Consider the following 22,069-nt stretch of genomic DNA (forward strand, 5'->3'; position numbering starts at 1 on the left):
AGCACAAAACAAAACACAATTGTTTATTGAGTTTATAGAGCCCCTGGGATTTATTCTGAACATCAGAGAATTTTCCAGAGCACAATAAAAGCTATTTATATGCACATCAATGAAATTCAGTACTTCCATTTCATGATTTTCAACATACAAGATAACAACTCACCAGCAATGGTTTATCAAATGTGTTTGTAGAGAATGTGTCATTTTTTGAGTCATATTTTCAACTGGAATATTGCTGTTAATCAATAACATTTAGTCTCAACTTGGATTTATTTAGGAATCAAATCAACATGATTTTTGTATAGAGACAACTTTTTGGATTAACATTAATAGAATATGGACAACAAGACCCATTTTACAATCTACACTCTGATGGAACCAAGAGGTTCTAAATCTTATAGGCATATATATTTTACATGTTTTTTGCTTCTTTATGCTTTGATACTGGTGATTAACATTTGGCTCAGTGTGGTCATTGCTTTGGAGAGAGCCCTTCATAAACCAATGTACATTTTTCTATGCAATTTATGTATAAATTATTTATATGGAGCAACAGGATTTTATCCTAAATTCCTGCATGATTTAATTCTGGATTTATATGTGATTCCTTCTTTTATGTGCAGCCTCCAAGCTTTTGTGATCTACAGTTCAGCTATGTGTGAGTGCACAACATTAACAGTGATGGCATTTGACAGACATGTGGCCATATGTCAACCTTTGGACTATCACTCAAAACTGACTAAAAATAAATGTGGCATATTACTCGTATTCTGTTGGACTGTACCATTTATTTCTATGTTCATTGGAGTTGTGTTGTCAAATAGGTTGGCTGTGTGTAAATATCATATTGACAAATTATACTGTGACAACTGGTCAATAGTAAAGCTCTCATGTGAATCAGTGGTTATTAATAACCTCATGGCATTAATTGTTTCATTATTTTATATTTGTCTTACAGTTCTGATTATTGTGTCTTATATAAAACTTGTTGTTGCATGTAAAGCATCTCTAGAAAACAGAAGAAAATTTTGGCAGACATGTGGACCACATTTATTTTCATTGATTAATTGTGGCTTTACTATATTTTTTGATGCCATGTGCAATAGATATGGCTCAAGTGATGTCCCACAGAATGTGTATGTTGCTTTTGCCTTACTGATGCTTATACTGCCGCCTCTTTTCAATCCTTTAGTCTATGTATTAAAACTCAAAGAGGTGCGTAAAAAAGGTTTAAAATCATGTGTAAATATCATACAATAAAGAATTAATTATACTTGGTACTGTTTGCTATATTATATTCACTCAAATTGTCACACATAATTATGGTAATAATGATGCTATTTATTATGCTAATACATTTTTTTGCAAATTTTACTAGTTTTAACAAAAAGTTTTTTGTATGCACATGTGCACTCTTCAAAAACTGCTTTTTAAATCTAAGAACCAAAATACATAAATTCAGTTTGGTGTATATTTGTGATTTAGGGCCCTAACATAATGATCTAAGCGCATGGTCTTAAGCACACAGTGCAGGTGTACTCAGAGCATGTCTGAAACACTTTTTGCTAGTTTCATAACAGGAAAACTGTCGGAGCACCCGGGCGCATAGTCTAAATGGGTTGTCTCTGTTCTCTTAATGAATAATGGTTGTGGTCTTTGGGCGTAATATGCAATAAGTCAATATTGGTCAGTCAGTCATATTTGACATAAAGTACCTGCGAAACTGTGACCACAAACACAATTAACTTGAAACGGTTGAAACGGTTTTCACTGTACAGGGCAGATGGCAGACAGTGTGTGGGTGAGCGGTTTGCTGATGTCAATGTTGTGGATCGAGTGGCCCATGGTGGCAGTGGGATATGGTATGAGCAACGAACACAGGAGCATTATATTGATGGCACTCTGAACAGTGTTAATTTTGGCAGGCACTTTTAATTTAGTCTTAGTCTTTATCTTGAGGCGAAAATGCTTACCATATTTTCCGCTCTATAAGGCGCACGTAAAAGCCTTTAATTTTCTCAAAAATCTGTCAAAATGTTGACATTCACTTTAGCATGGCTCCATCTAGTGGATGCATAACGCAAACCCAGTCTTCTATTCTATGCGCCTTATAATCCGGTGCACCCTATATATGAAAACAGTTCTAAAATAGGCCATTCATTGAAAGTGCGCCTTATAATCCGGTGCGCCTTATAGTGCGGAAAATACGGTAATAGTCTTAGTCACATTTTAGTCATCTGAGTCTTTCTTAGTTTCTGTCTAGTTTTAGTCGACAAAAAGTCATTGCATTTTTGTCAACTTTTAGTCAATAGTTTTCACTAAACTGTAGTTACCAAAATTTATTTTGGTAGTTGTTTTTATATGTAGTCTTTAAACTAAAATAATCATTAATTCTTCTCTCAATTAATCAGTCAATCAATTAAGCTTATGGGAAATTTGAATCCAGGACTGAATTTGGAAAAAAAAATATGACAATTTTCATTTTTGGGTGAACTATCCCTTTAAGTGAAAAAGGAGCAACTTAAAGAAGCACAATAATACAAATACAATAGAGATAAATTTTTCAGATACAGTAGGTTTTACTTAACATGTATTCATTTAACATCTTTTGTTGGTTAGCATTAATGACAGATTTACTAGGAATGCTGTCCCTTCAAGACAGAAGGCATGCATGTAATACTGATACACATTCAGTTAATCAACAATGAATTGTGACTCCCAATGAATTGTGAAAAACAACTTCGGGTCCTGAGGCCATTGTTTCAGATCACTAGTTTGTTTTTTATTAGCCTATCCATCCACTGCGGCTGCTTAATGCATTTGTGTCTTAATAATTAACTGTCTGCACATTTTCCCACATTTACACAAGTACGTTTCAGATAAACATAAATGTATATGTATATGCAATATTCTTTGTTTACATTTTTTAAATGCTCTTTATTGATAAGATTTCACTTATTCATAAAAAAGTGCAATACAGCATAGAATCAGCACAATGCACACTGCAGAAATATAAAAATATTTTTTTAGATATACATATCTGTTATATAATCAGTAAGCCATAATTCTCACTAGAGATTTAGGAACTCCTCTGTTGTGTAACTTGCAGAATAATTTTTCATGATTTACACAATCAAAGGCTTTAGAGGAATCAATATAACACATACATTTGTGGAATTGTATAAATCTAAAATCTAATTTTGATCTGGGGTTAATACAAACATTTTGAATTACTTTTTTCTTCAATTTACTATGTTTTTCAGTTTTTTTTTTTTTTTTGGGTAAACTATTCATTGAAAGAAAAAAAAAAGGCTTCAGTGCTCTCTGAATTTTCCCTAGAGTGTATTCAGTAGAGCAGAGAACTTAAACTGAGCAAAAAAGCTATTTATAAGCGGGTCAGTTGTCCATAGTGCTTTCATTTCATGAATGTGAGTTTTAGATCACAGTTCAAGGTAATGCAATGGTAATGTTTGATTGGTGTTAAAGCTTATTGTATTTTAAAAGCATGTATGCCTTATTTTCAAGTTGAAGATGATGTCAGTACTCATCAGTTACTTCTTCTTGTTGAATACATGATGGACAATATGACACGTTTTAAAACATACACTCTGATGGAACCACATAATGCTAAATCATTCAGGTATATTTATTTTACATGCTTTTTGTTTATCTATGCTATGATACTGTTTTTGAACATTTGGCTCAGTGTAGTCATTGTTTTGGAAAGAGCCCTTCATGAACCAATGTACATTTTTCTGTGTAATCTGTGTGTAAATGATATTTATGGAACAGCAGCATTTTATCCTAAATTCTTACATGATTTAATATTGAATTCATATGTAATTCCATCTTACATGTGTGCATTCCAGGCTTTTGTTGTTTATACTTATGTTATGTGTGAATATTCTACATTAGCAGTGATGGCTTATGACAGATATGTGGCCATATGTCAACCTTTAGACTATCACTCAAAAATGAACACATTTTCATGCAGCATATTACTTGGCTTATGTTGGGTTGTACCATTTCTTATTATGTTCATTGCTGTTTTCTTATCAAACAGGTTGGTACCATGTAGAAATCATATTGACAAATTGTTTTGTGACAACTGGTCAATAGTGAAACTTTCATGTGAGTCAACTGTGATCAATAACATTTATGGGTTTATTTTTATTTCACTGTATTCTGGCCTTGTGATTGTAATTATGATGTCCTATATAAAACTTATTATTGCATGTAAGGCATAATTGGAATGCAAAAGGAAATTTTGGCAGACATGTGTGCCTCATGTAATTTCATTGATAAATCTGACTGTAGCAATACTTTTTGATAATATCTATAACAGATATGGATCAAGTGATTTCCCTGTTAATTTCCGTATGTTTTTGGCTTTAGAGATGATTGTAGTGCCACCTCTTTTCAATCCTGTAATCTATGGCATAAAACTATCAGAAGTTCGCAAAAGAGTCCTAAAATTATGCATGAATTGTACCAAAGATGACAAAGACTGAAGTATGTTGTGTATATGCTGCAGTGTATTCGTTCAGTAAATATTGATTCATATATACATATTTGTATAATTAGTAAGCCAGAATTCTCACTAGAGATTTAAGAAGTCCTCTGTTGTGTAACTTGCATAACAGTTTTTCATGATTTACACTATCAAAGGCTTTAGAGGAATCAATATAACACAAAAATTTTGGAACTGCGCCTGATATACAAATCTCCTCTAAAGCAAAAGTTTTTGCCTCATGTATTTCAACAAGTGTGAACATTTTATGAGCTCAAAAAGGCTTAGAAACGTAGACAATTACCTGATGCACTGATGCAGCCATGCAAACATGTTATAATTTGTTTTATGAATGAATTCTAACGTAAGTTTTGAAAAATAACCATGTAAAAACTTTCAACATTATTGTATGAACATCATTAAGCACAGTATGATAAAACATTCCAGAAAAAAAAAAAAAATTATATACACACACACTGGTGTGAAAAAACTATCGGCCCACTTCCCGATTTCTTTTTTGCATGCATCACACTTGAATGTTTCAGATCAAACTAATTTAAATATTAGTAAAAGATATCCCTCACATGTGAACACATGCAGCTTTTAAATGAAGGTTTTTATTAAGGGAAACCAAAATCCAAAACTACATGGCCCTTTGTTGAAAAGTGTTTGCCTCCTAAACCTAATAATTGGTTGAGCCACCCTTAGCAGCAAAAACTGCAATCAAGCATTTGTTGTACAACAGAATTGTTGTAATTCATCCACATTGGAGGGTTTTTTTCCGAGCGTTAGCCGCTTTTTTAATGTCATGCCACAGCATCTCAATAGGATTCAGGCCAGGACTTTAGGCTACTCCAAAGTCTTAATTTAGTTTTTTCTTCAGCCATTCAGAGGTGGACTTGCTGGTGTGTTTTGGATCATTGTCCTGCTGCAGAATCCAAGTTCGCTTCAGCTTGAGGTTGCAAACAGATGGCCAGACATTCTCTTTCAGGATCTTTTGGTAAACAGCAATATTCATGGTTCCATTTATCACAGCAAGTCCTGAAGCACCAAAACAGCAATAGACCATCACACTACCACCACCGAGTTTTCCTGTTGGTAAAATGTTCTTTTTCTGAAATGTGGAGTTACTTATATGCCAGATGTAATGGGACACACACCTTCCAAAAAGTTACACTTTTGTCTCGCTAGTCCACAGAGTATTTTCCCTAAAGTCTTGGGGATCATCAAGATGTTTTCTGTCAAATGGAGATGAGCCTTCATGTTCTTTTTACTCAGCACCGGTCTTCGTCTTGGAACTCTGCCATGCAGACCATTTTTACCCAGTCTCTTTTTATGATGGAGTCATGAACACTGACATTAACTGAGGCAGTTCAGGCCTGCAGTTCTTTGGATGTTGTTGTGGGGTCTTTTGTGACCTCTTGGATAAGTCATCGCTGTGCTCTTGGGGTAATTTTGGTCGGCCGCCAACTCATGGGAAGGTTCCCCACTGTTCCATTTTTTTGCCATTTGTGAATAATGGCTCTCACTGTGGTTCACTGGAATCCCAAAGCTTTAGAAATGGCTTTATAGCCTTTTCAAGACTGATAGATCTCAATTACTTTCTTTTTCATTTGTTTCTGAATTTCTTTGGATCACAGCATGATGTTTAGCTTTTAAGGGATCTTTTGTTCTATTTCACTTTGTCAGGCAGGCCCTAAGATATTTCTTGATTGCAAACAAGTGTGGCAGTAATCAGGCCTGGTTGTGGCTAGAGAAATTGAACTTGTGTGATAAACCACAGTTTTAACGGGGGCAAACACTTCTTCACACAGGGCCATATAGTTTTGAATTTTTTCCCCCTTAATAATAAAAAACTTAATTTATAATCTGCATGTTGTGTTTACTTGTGTTATCTTTGACTAATATTTAAATTTGTTTGATGATCTGAAACATTAAAGTGTGACAAACATGCAAAAAAATAATAATAAGAAGAAATCACTTTTTCACACCACTGTGTATAAAGATAAAATGTTTTTATGATTCACTGCTCCCTGATACATTAATGTATTTTTGTCTAAAAAAAAATATGTGAACTATTCCTTGAAGAAAAAGGCTTCCGAGCTCTCTGAATTTTCCCTAGAGTGTATTCAGTAGAGCAGAAAACTTAAACTGAGCAAAAAAGCTATTTATAAGCGGGTCAGTTGTCCATAGTGCTTTCATTTCATGAATGTGAGTTTTAGATCACAGTTCAAGGTAATGCAATGGTAATGTTTGATTGGTGTTAAAGCTTATTGTATTTCAAAAGCATGTATGCCATATTTTCAAGTCTAAAATGATGTCAAATGCTCATCACTTACTTCTTGTGGTTGAATACATGATGGATAATATGACACATTTTACAACCTACTCTCTGATGGAACCACATAATGCTAAATCAGACAGGTATATTTATTTTACATGCTTTTTGTTCCTCTATGCTATGATACTGTTTTTGAACATTTGGCTCAGTGTAGTAATTGTCTTGGAAAAAGCGCTGCATGAACCAATGTACATTTTTCTGTGTAATCTGTGTGTCAATGATGTTTATGGAACAGCAGCGTTTTATCCTAAATTCTTATATGATTTAATATTGAATTCATATGTAATCCCATCTTACTTGTGTGCATTCCAGGCTTTTGTTTTTTATTCTTATGTTTTATGTGAATATTCTACATTAGCAGTGATGGCTTATGACAGACATGTGGCCATATGTCAACCTTTAGACTATCACTCCAAAATGAACAAGTTTTCATGCAGCATATTACTTGGCTTATGTTGGGTTATACCATTTCTTATTATGTTCATTGCAGTTTTCTTATCAAACAGGTTGGTACCATGTAGAAATCATATTGACAAATTGTTTTGTGACAACTGGTCAATAGTGAAACTTTCATGTGAGTCAACTGTAATCAATAACATTTATGGGTTTATTTTTATTTCACTTTATTTTGGCCTTGTGATTGTAATTATTATGTCCTATATAAAACTTATCATTGTATGTAAAGCATCATTGGAATGCAGAAGGAAATTTTGGCAGACATGTGTGCCTCATGTAATTTCTTTGATAAATCTGACTGTAGCAATACTTTTTGATAATATCTATAACAGATATGGATCAAGTGATTTGCCTGTACATTTCCGTATGTTTTTGGCTTTAGAGATAATTGTAGTGCCACCTCTTTTCAATCCTGTAATCTATGGAATAAAACTATCAGAAGTTCGCAAACGAGTCCTAAAAGTATGCATTAATTGTACCAAAGATGACAAAGACTGAAGTTTGTTGTGTATATGCTGCAGTGTATTCTGTTAGGGAAAAAAAGTTTGCCTGGTCTTTGTGTAAAGATAAGTCAAGGAAGATATAGATCAAGCGACAATTATGTTTTTATATTCCCATGATAGAAACCATTTAAAACTTTGCTAAAGGAACAATGTACACTGAGCTTTTACAGTCACAAAAAAAAAAAAAAAAACGCCTAGGCAAGATGATATGGACTTGATCAACATGTTTTTTATTGACTGATTAATTGTTCGATCAACTGATTTATTGTAATAATAACTGTCTGAATAAATAACTGTCTGTACATTTTCCAACATTTACACAAGTACTTTTCAAATAAACATAAATGCATAAGTATGACATATTCTGTTTACATTATTTTTGAAAATACTCTTGCTTATTGATAAGCTTCCACTTATTCATGAGAAAGTCCATCATATAATCAGCATAGAATCACCAAGATGCACACTGCAGCAACATTAATATATTAATTTATATATGCATATATGTTGTATAATCAGTAAACCAGAATTCTCACTTAGGAACTATAAATAAATATTGTGGAATTGTGCCTGATATGCAAATCTAAAATCCCATTTAAAGCATTAGTTTTTGACTCATGTATTTCAACAAGTGTGAACATTTCAGGAGCTAAAAAAGGCTTAAAACATTTAACAATTACTTGATCCACTGAAACAGACATGCAAACATTATAATTTGTCTTATGAATGAGTCGTAACAGTAAAACAACCATGTACAACTTGTCAACATTATTGTATGGACATCATTAAGCACAATATGATAAAATATTCCAGGGGGGAAAAAGAAACAATTTTTAATATATTATTTTGTAATGATTTCACTGATTTCAGAGATACATTCATGGATTTTTGTCTTAAAAAAAAGAAAGAAAAAAGAACATGGGAATTTGCTGATACACATATAGCTTATTATGACATGAGGTAAATTATCGTCTGTTCTTTTTATGGCCTTTTTGGGGGTTGGGGCAGTAAAATTATGCACATCCACTTAAAATCAAATAGTATAACTTTATTCATTAACCACTGGAACATTAATCATAACTTAAATACATTTTGACTGTATTTGTCACCTAAGTGCCACGATATGCTGGAACTGGGAGACGAGGTGATGCTGGAGAACACTTCTACATGGAATTTAATTGCATTTGTAATGGGGAAAACACTTAAAGACACTTAACAGTGGACAAAGGAACTCTAAACTGGAAACACTATTTATACACAGGACATAAGGGGAAGATGAGGAACACTTTAAACTAATGAAACAAACGGGGAACACCTGGAATCAAATTAATTATCAACATGAGAAGGAAAACTGTGTCACAGGGAGAAAAAACACAAACACAACATGGAACATTGTTCCATGAATCCCCCTTGGGAAGGCTTGTTCTAACGCCACATAACATTCAAAGGAGAGTGGGTGTGGGTGCTTATTAGGTCCCTCAGAACAGATATGGAACAGTAGGCCTCCAGTGCAGTAACCATTCAGGGCACCATGGAACATCATCCCGATACAGAAGAGCGTCACGAGGGTTTCCCCTTGAGGGAGCTGGCAAGGGCTTTAAAAAAAAGAAAAAGGCTTCAGTGCTCTCTGAATTTTCCCTAGAGTTTATTTAGTAGAGTAGAGAACTTAAACTGAGCAAAACAGCTATTTATAAGCGGGTCAGTTGTCCATGGTGCTTTAATTTCACGAATATGAGTTTTGGATCACAATTCAATGGTAATGTTTGATTGGTGTTAAACCTCATTGTATTTTAAAAGCATGTATGCCATTTTTTCAAGTTGAAGATGATGTCAGTACTAACTTAATTTTTGTTGTTGAATACATGAAGGATAATATGACACATTTTACAACCTACACTCTAATGGAACTACATAATGCTAAATCAAACATGTATATTTATTTCACATGCTTTTTGTCTCTATGTTATGATACTGTTTGGCTCAGTCTAGTCATTGTTTTGGAAAAAGCCCTTCGTGAACCAATGTAATTTTTTTCTGTGTAATCTGTGTGTAAATTATATTTAGTGAACAGCAGCATTTAATCCTATCTTGCATGTGTGCAATCCAGGCTTTTGTTGTTTATACTTATGTTATGTGTTGATTTTCTACATTACAGTGATGGCTTATGAAAGACGTATGGCCATGTGTCAGCCTTTAGACTCAAAAATGAAAAAGATTTCATGCAGCATATTACTTGGCTTATGTTGGCGTCACACCACAGAACTGTCTTGTTGTGTTTTCATTCCCCATGTGCTTAGTGTGACCTTAATTCCTCCTCGTGTCTGATTGTGCCTTTCTGTTCACCTGACTTCAATTAATTATCCTCATTTGTAAAAGTGAGGTGACATAAAGCCAAGTATGGTGACCCATATTCAGAATTTGTGCTCTGCATTTAACCCATCCAAGATGCACACACACAGAAGTGAACACACACCCGGAGCAGTGGGCAGCCATTTAAGCTGCGGCGCCCGGGGAGCAGTTGGTGGTTCAGTGCCTTGCTCAAGGGCACCTAAGTCGTGGTATTGCTGGCCCAATACTCAAATCCACAACCCTAGGGTTAGGAGTCAAACTCTCTAACCACTAGGTCATGACTTCCCCCATTTGTGCCTGTACTTAGAGCTAAGCTAGTTCAGTTCTGTTTTGTCGAGTACTGAGAATGTTACCTGATGTGTTCCTGTCCTGTCTTGATTACCTATTGTGGATTATTAAAGTGATTATTGGAATTCTTCATTGTCCTGCCTGTTCCCACACACCATGATTGTGACAGAATACTTAACCTATACAAAAGCTAATTAAGCAGTATCTTCCGGTCATTTTGTTTTCCGTTTTTGTTACTTTTTATTTTCTATTATGAAAGACCCTTCTGTCCTTGTCCTCCTGCTGGAGCAGGGGAATTTTCCTCTCATGGACCACATAAAATATTTTTTGTTCCTAGCTAACCTGTCACACTACCAGAACAACTGCTTCTGCTAGTTCTATCTAGCTGGACTTAATAATTCCACACAAGTGCCGTTGTCCACATATGGCCTCCGAGAGAGCATCGCCACCTTCATTGAGTGGGTGCTGGTGTCCTGCAAGTCTCATCCGACCATGGACCGTGGACACCAGCCCCACATTGGACAAAAAGCCCAGTCAAGGACAACCCCATGGCGCGGAACCCAAGCCCACCGCAGACAGAGAGCCAGAGCCTGCCATGGTTGTTGAGCCATTGCCATCAGGAGCGACAGAGCTTAAGATCTCCACTAGATATTTAGGAACTCCTAACTTGCAAAACAATTTTTCATGATTTACACAATCAAAGGCTTTAGAAGAATCAATATAACAAATAAAAATTGTGGAATTGTACAAATCTAAAATTTCCTTTAAAGCAAACGATTTTGTGTCATATACTTCGACAAGTGTGAACATTTCAGGAGTTTAAAAAGGCTTAAAACATAGCAGTTACTTGATGTACTGATACAGACATGAAAAGATGTTATAATTTGTTTTATGAATGAATTCTTACAGAACGTTTGATAAACAACCATGTACAACCGGTCAACATTATTGTAGGAACATCATAAGAACAGTATGATAACATTACAGAAAAAAAACAAAAACCAAAAAAAAAACAATTATATATTATTGCTGGGCACTAATTAATCAAATTATAAATACTACACTTTAGTTTAAGATAATGATTAGACATTAAGATAATGATTAGACAGCATGATTATTGCACAGGTGTAAAATAAAAGGCCACTCTAAAATGTGCAGTTTTATTGTAATTATGGGGGTGGAAAACCAGTCAGTATCTTGTGTGACATCCATTTTCCTCATGCACTGCAACACATCTCATTTGCATAAAGATGATCAGGTTGTTGATTGTGGCCTGTGGAATGTTGCTCCACTCCTCTTCAATTGCTGTGCAAAGTTCCAGAGATCCAGAGCATTCCAAACATACTCAATGTGTGACATGTCCAGTGAGTATGTTGGCCATGCAAGAACTGGTATGATTTAACCTTCCCCAGATTGTGTACAGATCCTTACTACAAGGGGACGTGCATTATCATGCTGCAACATGAGGTGATGGTCGTGGATGAATGGCAAAACAATGGGCCTCAGGATCTCATCATGATATCTCTGTATTCAAAATGCCATCAGAAAAATCCACCTGTGTTCATTGTCCATAACATATGCCTGCCCATGCCATAACCCGACTGCCACCATGGGAACTTCGATCCACAACATTGACATCAACAAACCGCTCACCCACACGACGCCATACACGCTGTCTGGAATCTGCCCTGTACAGTGAAAACTGGGATTCATCCGTGAAGAGAACGTTCCCCCAAAGTGCCAGACACCACTAAATGTGAGCATTTGTCCACTAAAGTTGGTTACAGTGAAGAACTGCAGTCAGGTTGAGACCCCGATGAGGATGACAAGCAAGCAGATGAGCTTCCCTGAGACAGTTTCTGACAGTTTGTGCAGAAATTCTTTGGCTATGCAAACCGATTGTTGCTACAGCTGTCCAGGTGGCTGGTCTCAGATGATCTTGGAGGTGAAGATGCTGGATGTGGAGGTCCTGAGGCTGCTGTGGTTACACAGGGTCTGTGGTTCTGAGGCCGGTTGGATGTACTGCCAGATTCTCTGAAACGCCTTCGGAGATGGCTTATGGTAGAGAAATGAACATTCCGTTTACGAGCAACAGTTCTGGTGGACATTCCTGCAGTCAGCATGCCAATTGCATGCTCCCTCAAAACTTGCAACATCTGTATATGTATATATAATTTATGGTTTCACTGCTCCTAGATACATTTATGGATTAAAAAAAAATTATGATATATTCTTTTTATGGTGATTTTTTTTTTACAAGGTACAATATTCCACATCCTCTCAAAATCTAATACTATGGCTTTATTATTTAACCACTGGAACATTAATCATAACTTAAATACGTTTTGACGTTGTATTTGTCATCTAAGCTTGATCTATGGTTAATACAAATGTTTTTAATGACTTTTTTCTTCAGTTTACTCTGTTTGCCGGGATTTTTGGGTCTAATTTTCCTTGAAAAAAAAAAAGCTTTAATGGCTTTAGTGCTCTCTGAATTTTCCCTAGAGTCTATTTAGTAGAGCAGAGAACTTAAACTGTGAAAAAAAGCTATTTATAAGCGGGTCAGTTGTCCATAGTGCTTTCATTTCATGAATGTGAGTTTTAGATCACAGTTCAAGGTAATGAAATAGTAATGTTTGATTGGTGTTAAAGCTTATTGTATTTTAAAAGCATGTATGCCATATTTTTAAGTTGAAGATGATGTCAGTACTCATCAGTTACTTCTTCTTGTTGAATACATGATGGAAAATATGACACGTTTTAAAACCTACACTCTGATGGAACCACATAATGCTAAATCATTCAGGTATATTTATTTCACAGGCTTTTTGTTCCTCTATGCTATGATACTGTTTTTGAACATTTGGCTCAGTGTAGTCATTGTTTTGGAAAAAGCCCTTCATGAACCAATGTACATTTTTCTGTGTAATCTGTGTGTAAATGATGTTTATGGAACAGCAGCATTTTATCCTAAATTCTTACATGATTTAATATTGAATTCATATGTAATTCCATCTTACATGTGTGCATTCCAGGCTTTTGTTGTTTATACTTATGTTATGTGTGAATATTCTATATTAGCAGTGATGGCTTATGACAGATATGTGGCCATATGTCAACCTTTAGACTATCACTCAAAAATGAACAAATTTTCATGCAGCATATTACTTGGCTTATGTTGGGTTATACCATTTCTTATTATGTTCATTGCAGTTTTCTTATCAAACAGGTTGGTACCATGTAGAAATCATATTGACAAATTGTTTTGTGACAACTGGTCAATAGTGAAACTTTCATGTGAGTCAACTGTGATCAATAACATTTATGGGTTTATTTTTATTTCACTGTATTTTGGCCTTGTGATTGTAATTATGATGTCCTATATAAAACTTATCAGTGCATGTAAAGCATCATTAGAATGCAGAAGAAAATTTTGGCAGACATGTGTGCCTCATGTAATTTCATTGATAAATCTCACTGTAGCAATACTTTTTGACACAATCTATAACAGATATGGATCAAGTGATTTCCCTGTAAATTTCCGTATGTTTTTGGCTTTAGAGATGATTGTAGTGCCACCTCTTTTCAATCCTGTAATCTATGGCATAAAACTATCAGAAATTCGCAAAAGAGTTCTAAAATTATGCATGAATTGTACCAAAGATGACAAAGACTGAAGTATATTGTGTATATGCTGCAGTGTATTCTGTCAGGGAAAAAAGTGAACTGTTGCCTGCATGGGTTTTGTGTAAAGATTCAAGTCAAGGAATAGAAAAATCAAGCAACAATCATGTTTTTATATTCTCATCATGGTGAAAACCATTTAAAACTTTGCTAATGGAATAACATACATTCATCTTTTACAGTGACTAAAAACACCTTAACAAGATGATAAGGACTTGTATCACCCTGAAGGTGTTTTTTTTATTAATTGATTGATCGATTTAACCCACATTGGATTTCACAGGGGTTCACAATATCAACAATCACGTTCTAAAAATAACCCAGTATAGTTAAATAAGAGGTCTGCAACATATTATACATCATATTATTAGAAAGGATTATTTAGATATTTGCCTCAGATTCATCTTTGCTTTTTCTCTCGTGATCAGCAATGCCTGTGTCTAAAGTTGCTTTCGCGTCTCGTCTCAATGACGTCACGCGCAGTCTCCGTCCAGATAGAATGTTAATTAGGCATTTAGTCATTTTACTTATTTTATTATTTTAAATTGCAATGACTTTATTCAGCTTTTTGTTTAATACTTTCAGTATTTTATTAGAAATATAATTATTTGAAAATTATATATTCTTTCTTTCTGTTTCTTATATAGCAGAATTCTAACCTGTTTTACACTTACTTATTATACAACATATATGTATATATAAATTAATATTTTAATATTGCTGCATTGTGCATCTTGCTGATTCTATGCTATATTGGACTTTTTATGAATACACTATGTGGAAGCTTACAAATAAGCAAGAGCTTTTAAAAAAATGTGTAAACAAAGAATATTTTATGCATATGTATTTATGTTTATTTGAAAAGTATGTGTGTAAATGTGTGAAAATGTACGGACAATTAGTTATTTAGACAGTCATTATCACAATCAATCAATGATTAAAAGCATATGAACCACGGATTTGGTGAGTTTCTAAATAATATTTGTTCAAATTACTGAAAACTGAATGTTATAATTGTTTATTAAAGTTTTGAAGTGTTTTATGATTGTAATAGTTTCTGATGCAGAGTGTAATGTGAAGTAATATTCCAATTAAGCACTTACATGCTAAATTGCACATGATTACATAGTCTGATATGTTTTATATATGTTGAATATGAGAGAAACGGGCTTTTGAATACTATTTTCATAAAGATTGATGGTTAATTGATGAATTTGTAGTGTGTATATTGTGTTGTTCTAAAGGAAATGGTGTGTAGATGCTTTTGAAACTTAAGGTGCTGTTTGTATGAACAGGTCAGGTTATTTTTGGTGTGATTGGATCAAACCTGTCAGACAAAGAGATGGCGAGCCTCCCAACCGAACTTCTGTGGATTTAAGAAATGCAGATGGAGTAATCCTGTGTGTTCCAGTGGATTAGTGCTTCTACTGATCAGGTGGAATCCAATTCATTGAATTTAATCTGATCAGTAGGATCTGACTTTTCCTTAAGCAATTATTTTGCAGCATTGACTGTGGAAACAAAGCTTTTATCTACACCAAGAGACTTTTGCACACACTAACATATTCTTCCAATTTGGATGAAAAAGATACATTCATTTATACACAGACTGAGAAATTATTGACTGTTATATTGTTGGAATTGTTGTCAAATTGAACTATTGTGATACTGTACTTTTATTTTTCTTATTTCATTTGTTTTAATTTGGGTAAATCTTTTCTATGATCTTTGATACAAAGAACAAAAAAAGAGGAGAAAAACCTAAAGATAAGAAAAGATCTTATTAAATTAAAATGAGTAAAACTAAATATCTATAAACCAAAATAGAAACTAAAAAACTGAAATATAAATTGAATAACTGGAAGCAAATAGAAAAAAAAATAGATACCAAAAAGAAGAACAAGGGATTGAAAAGAAAAATTATTTCATTTTTTTTATTCAATTGTTGTTGTGGTTGTATTACATTTGTCTTTTATTCTTATTTTTGCACCAACAAAATACATTGAGTCATTCCCAGCTATTATCTGTGTCCTTGTATGCTTTGATCACTTACCATCCTGTAATGAACCTAATCACTGGTCCAATATCAGGTGCATAGAGTGACCTGTTCCTGTGTCAAGTAACTTCTTGCTACAGAAGTGGCGAGCCACCCAGGAGTGGTATAGTTTGTAAATTTTAAAGATTTGAAAGGCAAAAAAAAAAGATAAGTTAAATCAAACTAAGTGGTGCAAATAGTCAAAATGGAAGTAATTAAGCATGAAAACATTGTAATTGAAAACTCAGTAATAATTAGTGGACTGGCCGACACAGAAATTTATGAAGATCTAACTGACTTCCTGAATAAATATGGTCGTATCCGTAGACACCTTATCATAGATGATCCCAAATCGCCTTACAATAAAGAAGCCATCGTAGAGTATGGCAGTTGTTCTGCAATAGTATCTCTCAAATCCCTGTCGCCCAACACTTTCAGGAAACCAAACAATGTTGCTTACCACATAAAGCTTCTATCAGATGTCTATACGTCAGCAGTAACTGAGAGTGCCACAACCCATTATTTTGCTGAATTGAATAGGATAGCAAAGCTCAGTGGCAGAACTTTTCACGATCTATTGAAAGAGCAGCTTCTTGGAAACACGACTGATGTCGCTTACAATCCGGCTGATGCCAATGATCTTGAGTCAGCTCAAATGACTGGTCATTCTTACTCTGACATTCCACTTCCAACCAAGCGAACTGACCATTCAGATGAGAGAAGGAACTCTGTTACAGTCCAAAGAGCTAGTACAGGAAGTATTTTACCCACATTTGAAACAAAAGATGTGAACCCACCTGAAATCCAAAGAATGATCATTGAGCATATTGTGAAAGGTGATGGCGCTTCAACCTCTAGTGTGTCATTCAGGCTGAGTGTTCTCAGGAAAAGTTCCCCGACCTGTTGGCGAAGTTGATTATGACACCTGGCAGAACAGTGTAGAGTTAATTCTCCAAGATTCTTCCCTGTCTGACTTACTGCGTTCCAGGAAGATCTTAGACAGCCTGCTGTCGCCAGCATCAGAGATTGTTAAGCAGTTAGGTGCAAAAGCTTTACTTGCTGCTTACCTTGATGTTCTAGATTCTGCTTTTGAAACCGTAGAAGATGGTGATGATCTCTTTGCTAAGTTTCTGAACATGCTGCAGAATGCAGGGGAAAAACCTTCTTTGTACTTGCAACGATTGTAGACCAACCTTCTCAAAGTGATGAAAAGAGGCAGTATTCCTGTTTATGAAGCTGACCGACAGCTCCTGAAACAATTCTTTCAGGGCTGTTGGGATGACACACTAATAACAAACCTTCAGCTTGAACATAAAAGGAACAAATCACCCCCATTTCCTGAGCTACTTCTGCAGTTGCGCAGTGAAGAAAACAAATCATTCACAAAAGAAAGTTGCATGAAGCAGCACTTAGGAGTGCAGAGACAAAGAGCCAGTTCCCATGTCGTCACTGCTAATCATCTTGATCTGAACCACAATGAAGTATAATAACATACAGAAGTGGTCGAATTGAAGAAACAAATCGCTAAACTTCAGAGCCAGCTTTTTAAGCAGAAGAGCAGACTGACAAGACAAAGTGAACTGCCATCCAATGCTGCTGTTCTTGAGCTAAAGCAGCGAGTTTCAGAGCTCCAGAGTCAGATGACAAAGCTCAGTGTACAAAATAACTCAGTCAAAGAGCAATTCAAGTAAATCAAAGCAAACGCACACACAAGTTCGCAAAGAACCTCCTACAGCTGACCATAGGCAAACTCAGAGGCCTAAGCCAGGCTATTGCTTTCAATGTGGCGAGGATGGACACATTGTTTCTATTTGTGAAAATGATCCAAACCAGTCTCTTGTAACTGATAAGAGAAAGCAGTTGAAAGAACGTCAAGTCCTATGGGATAGTCAGTATGGTCTAAGTGCCTCAGTAACTTTAAACACCGCCCAGCCCTGGTAGCGAGATGTACGTGGGCTGTCACCTGTCAGAATAGTCTCAAGAAACCATTGAATATAGGCAACTTGAAGTCCCATGGTAAAAACTGTCTATTTGGTGTACCCAAAGGATTAATTGGTACAAAATGCACTGCTCAAGTGAACATTGAGGGAAGACCTTGTTCTGGTCTACTCGACACAGGGTCGAAAGTGACCACCATTTGCCATTCATTTTATGAGCAGAATTTGCCTAGACTAAGCATAACTTCTTTAGATGACCTACTGGAAATAGAAGCAGCCAATGGCCAAGCAGTACCTTACCTGGGGTTTGTTGAAGTAAAATGTGCATTCCCCAGAGACTTTCTTGGATCTGACGTTGAAGTGTCTACTCTTGCCCTGGTTATTCCAGAAACCAGAGGCACTGGTCAACCAAAGGTACTAATAGACCGTAACACCTTGGATCTCGCATATGAGAAAAATCTTGAAACAAATGATCCATGCTGTTGAGCCGTTCCATTTGGTTACCAAGCTGTAATCCGGACCATCAAGGACAGACTCCAGCAGAAAGTAGACAGCAGCATAGGAATCGTTAGGCTTCCTGATGTTAACCCTACTGTTGTTCCTGCGGGTCAAAATGTTGTTCTTGAAAGAGTGGTGAGCGTAAAGGGACAAGTAGCTGAAAAATGAGCTGTGATGGAACCTCATTCTTATTCACCTTTTCCAGGAGGATTGCTAGAGCGTGATATCATCATCCTTGGAAAAAGTGTGATTGCAGATATTCATGCACTGCAGAAAGTTATGTCAGACAATGTTTTGCAAGTTGATTGTTTAGAGTCAAATATCCATGAAAAAGAGAAAGAAGAACGGTGATATAAGACTTTGCATCGACTACCGCAAGTTGAATACGCAGACCGTCAAGGATGCATATGCCATACCCAACTTGGAGGAAACCTTTTCAGCACTTTGAGGTTCAAAATGGTTCTTACTGCTAGATCTCAAATCTGGGTATTACCAGATCAAACTAGAAGAGAAAGACAAACCAAAGACAGCTTTCGTATGCCCATTAAGTTTTGGGGTGTTTAATAGGATGCCCCAAGGTATCACGAATGCTCCCAGCACATTCCAAAGGCTGATGGAGAAGTGCATGGGTGACATCAACCTCTCAGAAGTCCTAGTGTTCTTGGATGATTTGATTTTCTTCTCAGATACCCTAGAAGAGCACGAAAGACGCCTTCTTCATGTTTTAGGACGTTTGAGAGATTATGGATTAAAACTTTCGTTGGAGAAGTGCAAGTTTTTCCAGAAGTCAGTTAAATATCTCGGTCACATCATTTCAGAAAATGGTGTCGAGATGGATCCCCAGAAAATAGAAGCCTTCAAGACCTGGCCAAGTCCGAAGAACTTGAAAGAGTTGGGTCCCTTCTTGGGTTTCTCCGGTTATTACTGCCGATTTATCAAGGACTATGCAAACATAGTGAACCCATTGAACTTACTGTGGGATGTCCTCTGCTTCAGAAAAGTTGCAGGACGAAAAGTTAAGGAAAAAACTTACCTTGATCCCAAAGAACTTTTCGGAGGGCGATGGACAGCTGACTGTTAGCAAGCATTTAAAACGCTCATCTCAAAACTTACTGAAGCACCAGTGTTAGGATTCACAGATCCTGTGTTGCCGTATGTGCTACATACAGATGCTCTATCAGGAACAAGAGGGAGTGCTACGAGTAATTGGATATGCCAGTCGAGGGCTGTCAAGAAGTGAAGCCCAGTATCCTACTCACAAGCTGGAATTCCTAGCCTTGAAGTGGGCAGTTACTGAAAAGTTTTGCGATTACCTCTATGGAAACACTTTCAAGGTGATCATAGATAGCAAGCCCCTTACTTATGTCTTAACTTCAGCCAAGTTAGATGCAACAAGCTATAGGTGGTTGTCTACTTTGTCTACCTTTTCCTTTACTTTCCAGTATCGACCTGGGAAGAAAAATCTCGATGCAGATGCACTTTCGAGACGGCCTCATGGTGATCTGGTAAATGATCCTACATCTCAAAAGGAACAAGATCGAATACGGCAGTTTACTTTGTACCATTCACCTGAAACGGCCAATTACATCTCAGCTCCCATGGATGCAATCCAAGCAGTCTGAGAAAAACATTCCTTACATCAAGCAGGTGGCAGCAATTGTATCACTCTTGTTGAGTCATTTTCAATGAGTCCAGACGCAATTCCTGAGGATTATGAGCAAATGGAAGGATCTTCTGTTGTTGCCAGCATGTCAAAACAAGAGTTGAAAGAAAAGCAGAGAAATTATCCAGCCATGCGGGAAATAATCATTCAGTTTGAATCAGGATGTACTGTCTTACCTGTACTTAGACATGAGCCTCCAGAACTTCCTTTCCTGTTGAGAAAATAGAAAAGACTTGAGTTAAAGGATGGTATTCTCTATTGCAAAAGAGCCGATGGAGACTGTACAACTCACCAGCTTGTTCTACCACTTGACTTAAGAGCCATGATCATGGAGAATCTACACGATAATATGGGTCACTTAGGAATAGAACGGACCATTGATCTCACCTGGTCCCAATTCTATTGGCCCAGAATGGCCATGGATGTCGAAAATAAAGTCAAGACCTGTAATCGCTGTGTGTGTAGAAAAACTTTACAAGAAAGTGCCGCACCTCTAATGAACGTCCTAGTTACTCGGCCACTAGAGTTAGTGTGCATGGACTTTTTGTCAATGGAACCTGACCGTAGCAACACCAAAGAAATCTTGCTAATAACAAACTTCTTCACAAAATATGCAGTTGCACTTCCCACCCTAAACCAAAAAGCCTGAACGGTTGCTAAAACTCTTTGGGAACACTTCACAGTGCATTATTGTGTGCCCAAAAAACCCCACAGTAATCAAGGACCCGACTTTGAATCCAAAACTATCAAAGAACTATGTGAAATTGCTGGTATCAGAAAGGTTAGAACTACAGACGAAACAAAATAGAAACTAAACAACTGAAATATAAATTGAATAACTAGAAGCAAATGGAAAAAAAATCTATTTAAATAGTTAACAGAGCTTGAAAAAGAAGAACAGGGGATTGTTTTATTTATTTTTCTTCAGTTGTTTTTGTGGTTGTATTACATTTGTCTTTTATTATTATTTTTGCAGCAACAAAATATATTGAGTCATTCCCAGCTATTATCTGTGTCCTTGTATGCCTAGATCATTTACCCTCCTGGCTGTAACTAACCTAATCACTGGTCCAATATTAGGTGCTTAGAGTGTCCTGTTCCTGTGTCAAGTAACGTCTTGCTACATAAACCAGAATTCTCACTAGAGATTTAGGAACTCCTCTGTTGTGTAACTTGCAAAAATTAGCGATTTTTTTTTTTCATGATTTACACTATCAAAGGCTTAAGAGGCATTAATATAACACATAAAGATTTCGGAATTGTGCCTGATATACAAATCTAAAATGTATTTCAACATGTTTGAAAAACCACCATGTACGACCTGTCAACATTATTGTACGAACATCATTAAGTACAGTATTATAAAACATTCCAGAAAAAAAGATGTATGTGTATATATATATATATATATATATATATATATATATACATACATCTTTTTTTCTGGAATGTTTTAAACATTTGTAATTACTTTTTTCTTTAGTTTACTCTGTTTGTCGGGATTTTCGGGTGAACTGTTTCTTGAAAAAAAAAGGCTTCAGTGCTCTCTTAATTTTCCCTAGAGTGTATTTAGTAGAGCAGAGAACTTAAACTGAGCAAAAAAGCTATTTATAAGCGGGTCAGTTGTCCATAGTGCTTTCATTTCATGAATGTGAGTTTTAGATCACAGTATCACAGTAAGGTAATGCAATGGTAATGTTTGATTTAATGTTAAAGCTCATTGTATTTTAAAAGCATGTATGCCATATTTTTAATTTGAAGATGATGTCAGTACTCATCATTTACTTCTTGTGGTTGAATACATG

General features: G+C 35.8%; 3 protein-coding genes and 1 pseudogene across 3 annotated transcripts; all 4 read left to right on the top strand.

The window, feature by feature from the left end:
• The first annotated feature begins 336 nt into the window (after nucleotides 1–336).
• Nucleotides 337–1,260, top strand: LOC113063746 (olfactory receptor 52D1-like). The gene has a single exon (XM_026234070.1). The coding sequence runs from the start codon at nucleotides 337–339 to the stop codon at nucleotides 1,258–1,260; it is 924 nt and encodes a 307-aa protein (XP_026089855.1).
• A 2,315-nt stretch (nucleotides 1,261–3,575) lies between these two features.
• On the top strand, nucleotides 3,576–4,511 carry LOC113063661 (olfactory receptor 52Z1-like; annotated as a pseudogene).
• A 2,358-nt stretch (nucleotides 4,512–6,869) lies between these two features.
• Nucleotides 6,870–7,805, top strand: LOC113063662 (olfactory receptor 52E8-like). Its single transcript, XM_026233997.1, has one exon. The coding sequence runs from the start codon at nucleotides 6,870–6,872 to the stop codon at nucleotides 7,803–7,805; it is 936 nt and encodes a 311-aa protein (XP_026089782.1).
• A 5,383-nt stretch (nucleotides 7,806–13,188) lies between these two features.
• LOC113063663 (olfactory receptor 52E8-like) lies at nucleotides 13,189–14,124 on the top strand. The gene has a single exon (XM_026233998.1). The coding sequence runs from the start codon at nucleotides 13,189–13,191 to the stop codon at nucleotides 14,122–14,124; it is 936 nt and encodes a 311-aa protein (XP_026089783.1).
• The last annotated feature ends 7,945 nt before the right edge of the window (nucleotides 14,125–22,069 follow it).

Source organism: Carassius auratus, chromosome 46, assembly GCF_003368295.1.
Source record: "Carassius auratus strain Wakin chromosome 46, ASM336829v1, whole genome shotgun sequence".
Lineage (NCBI taxonomy): Eukaryota > Metazoa > Chordata > Actinopteri > Cypriniformes > Cyprinidae > Carassius > Carassius auratus.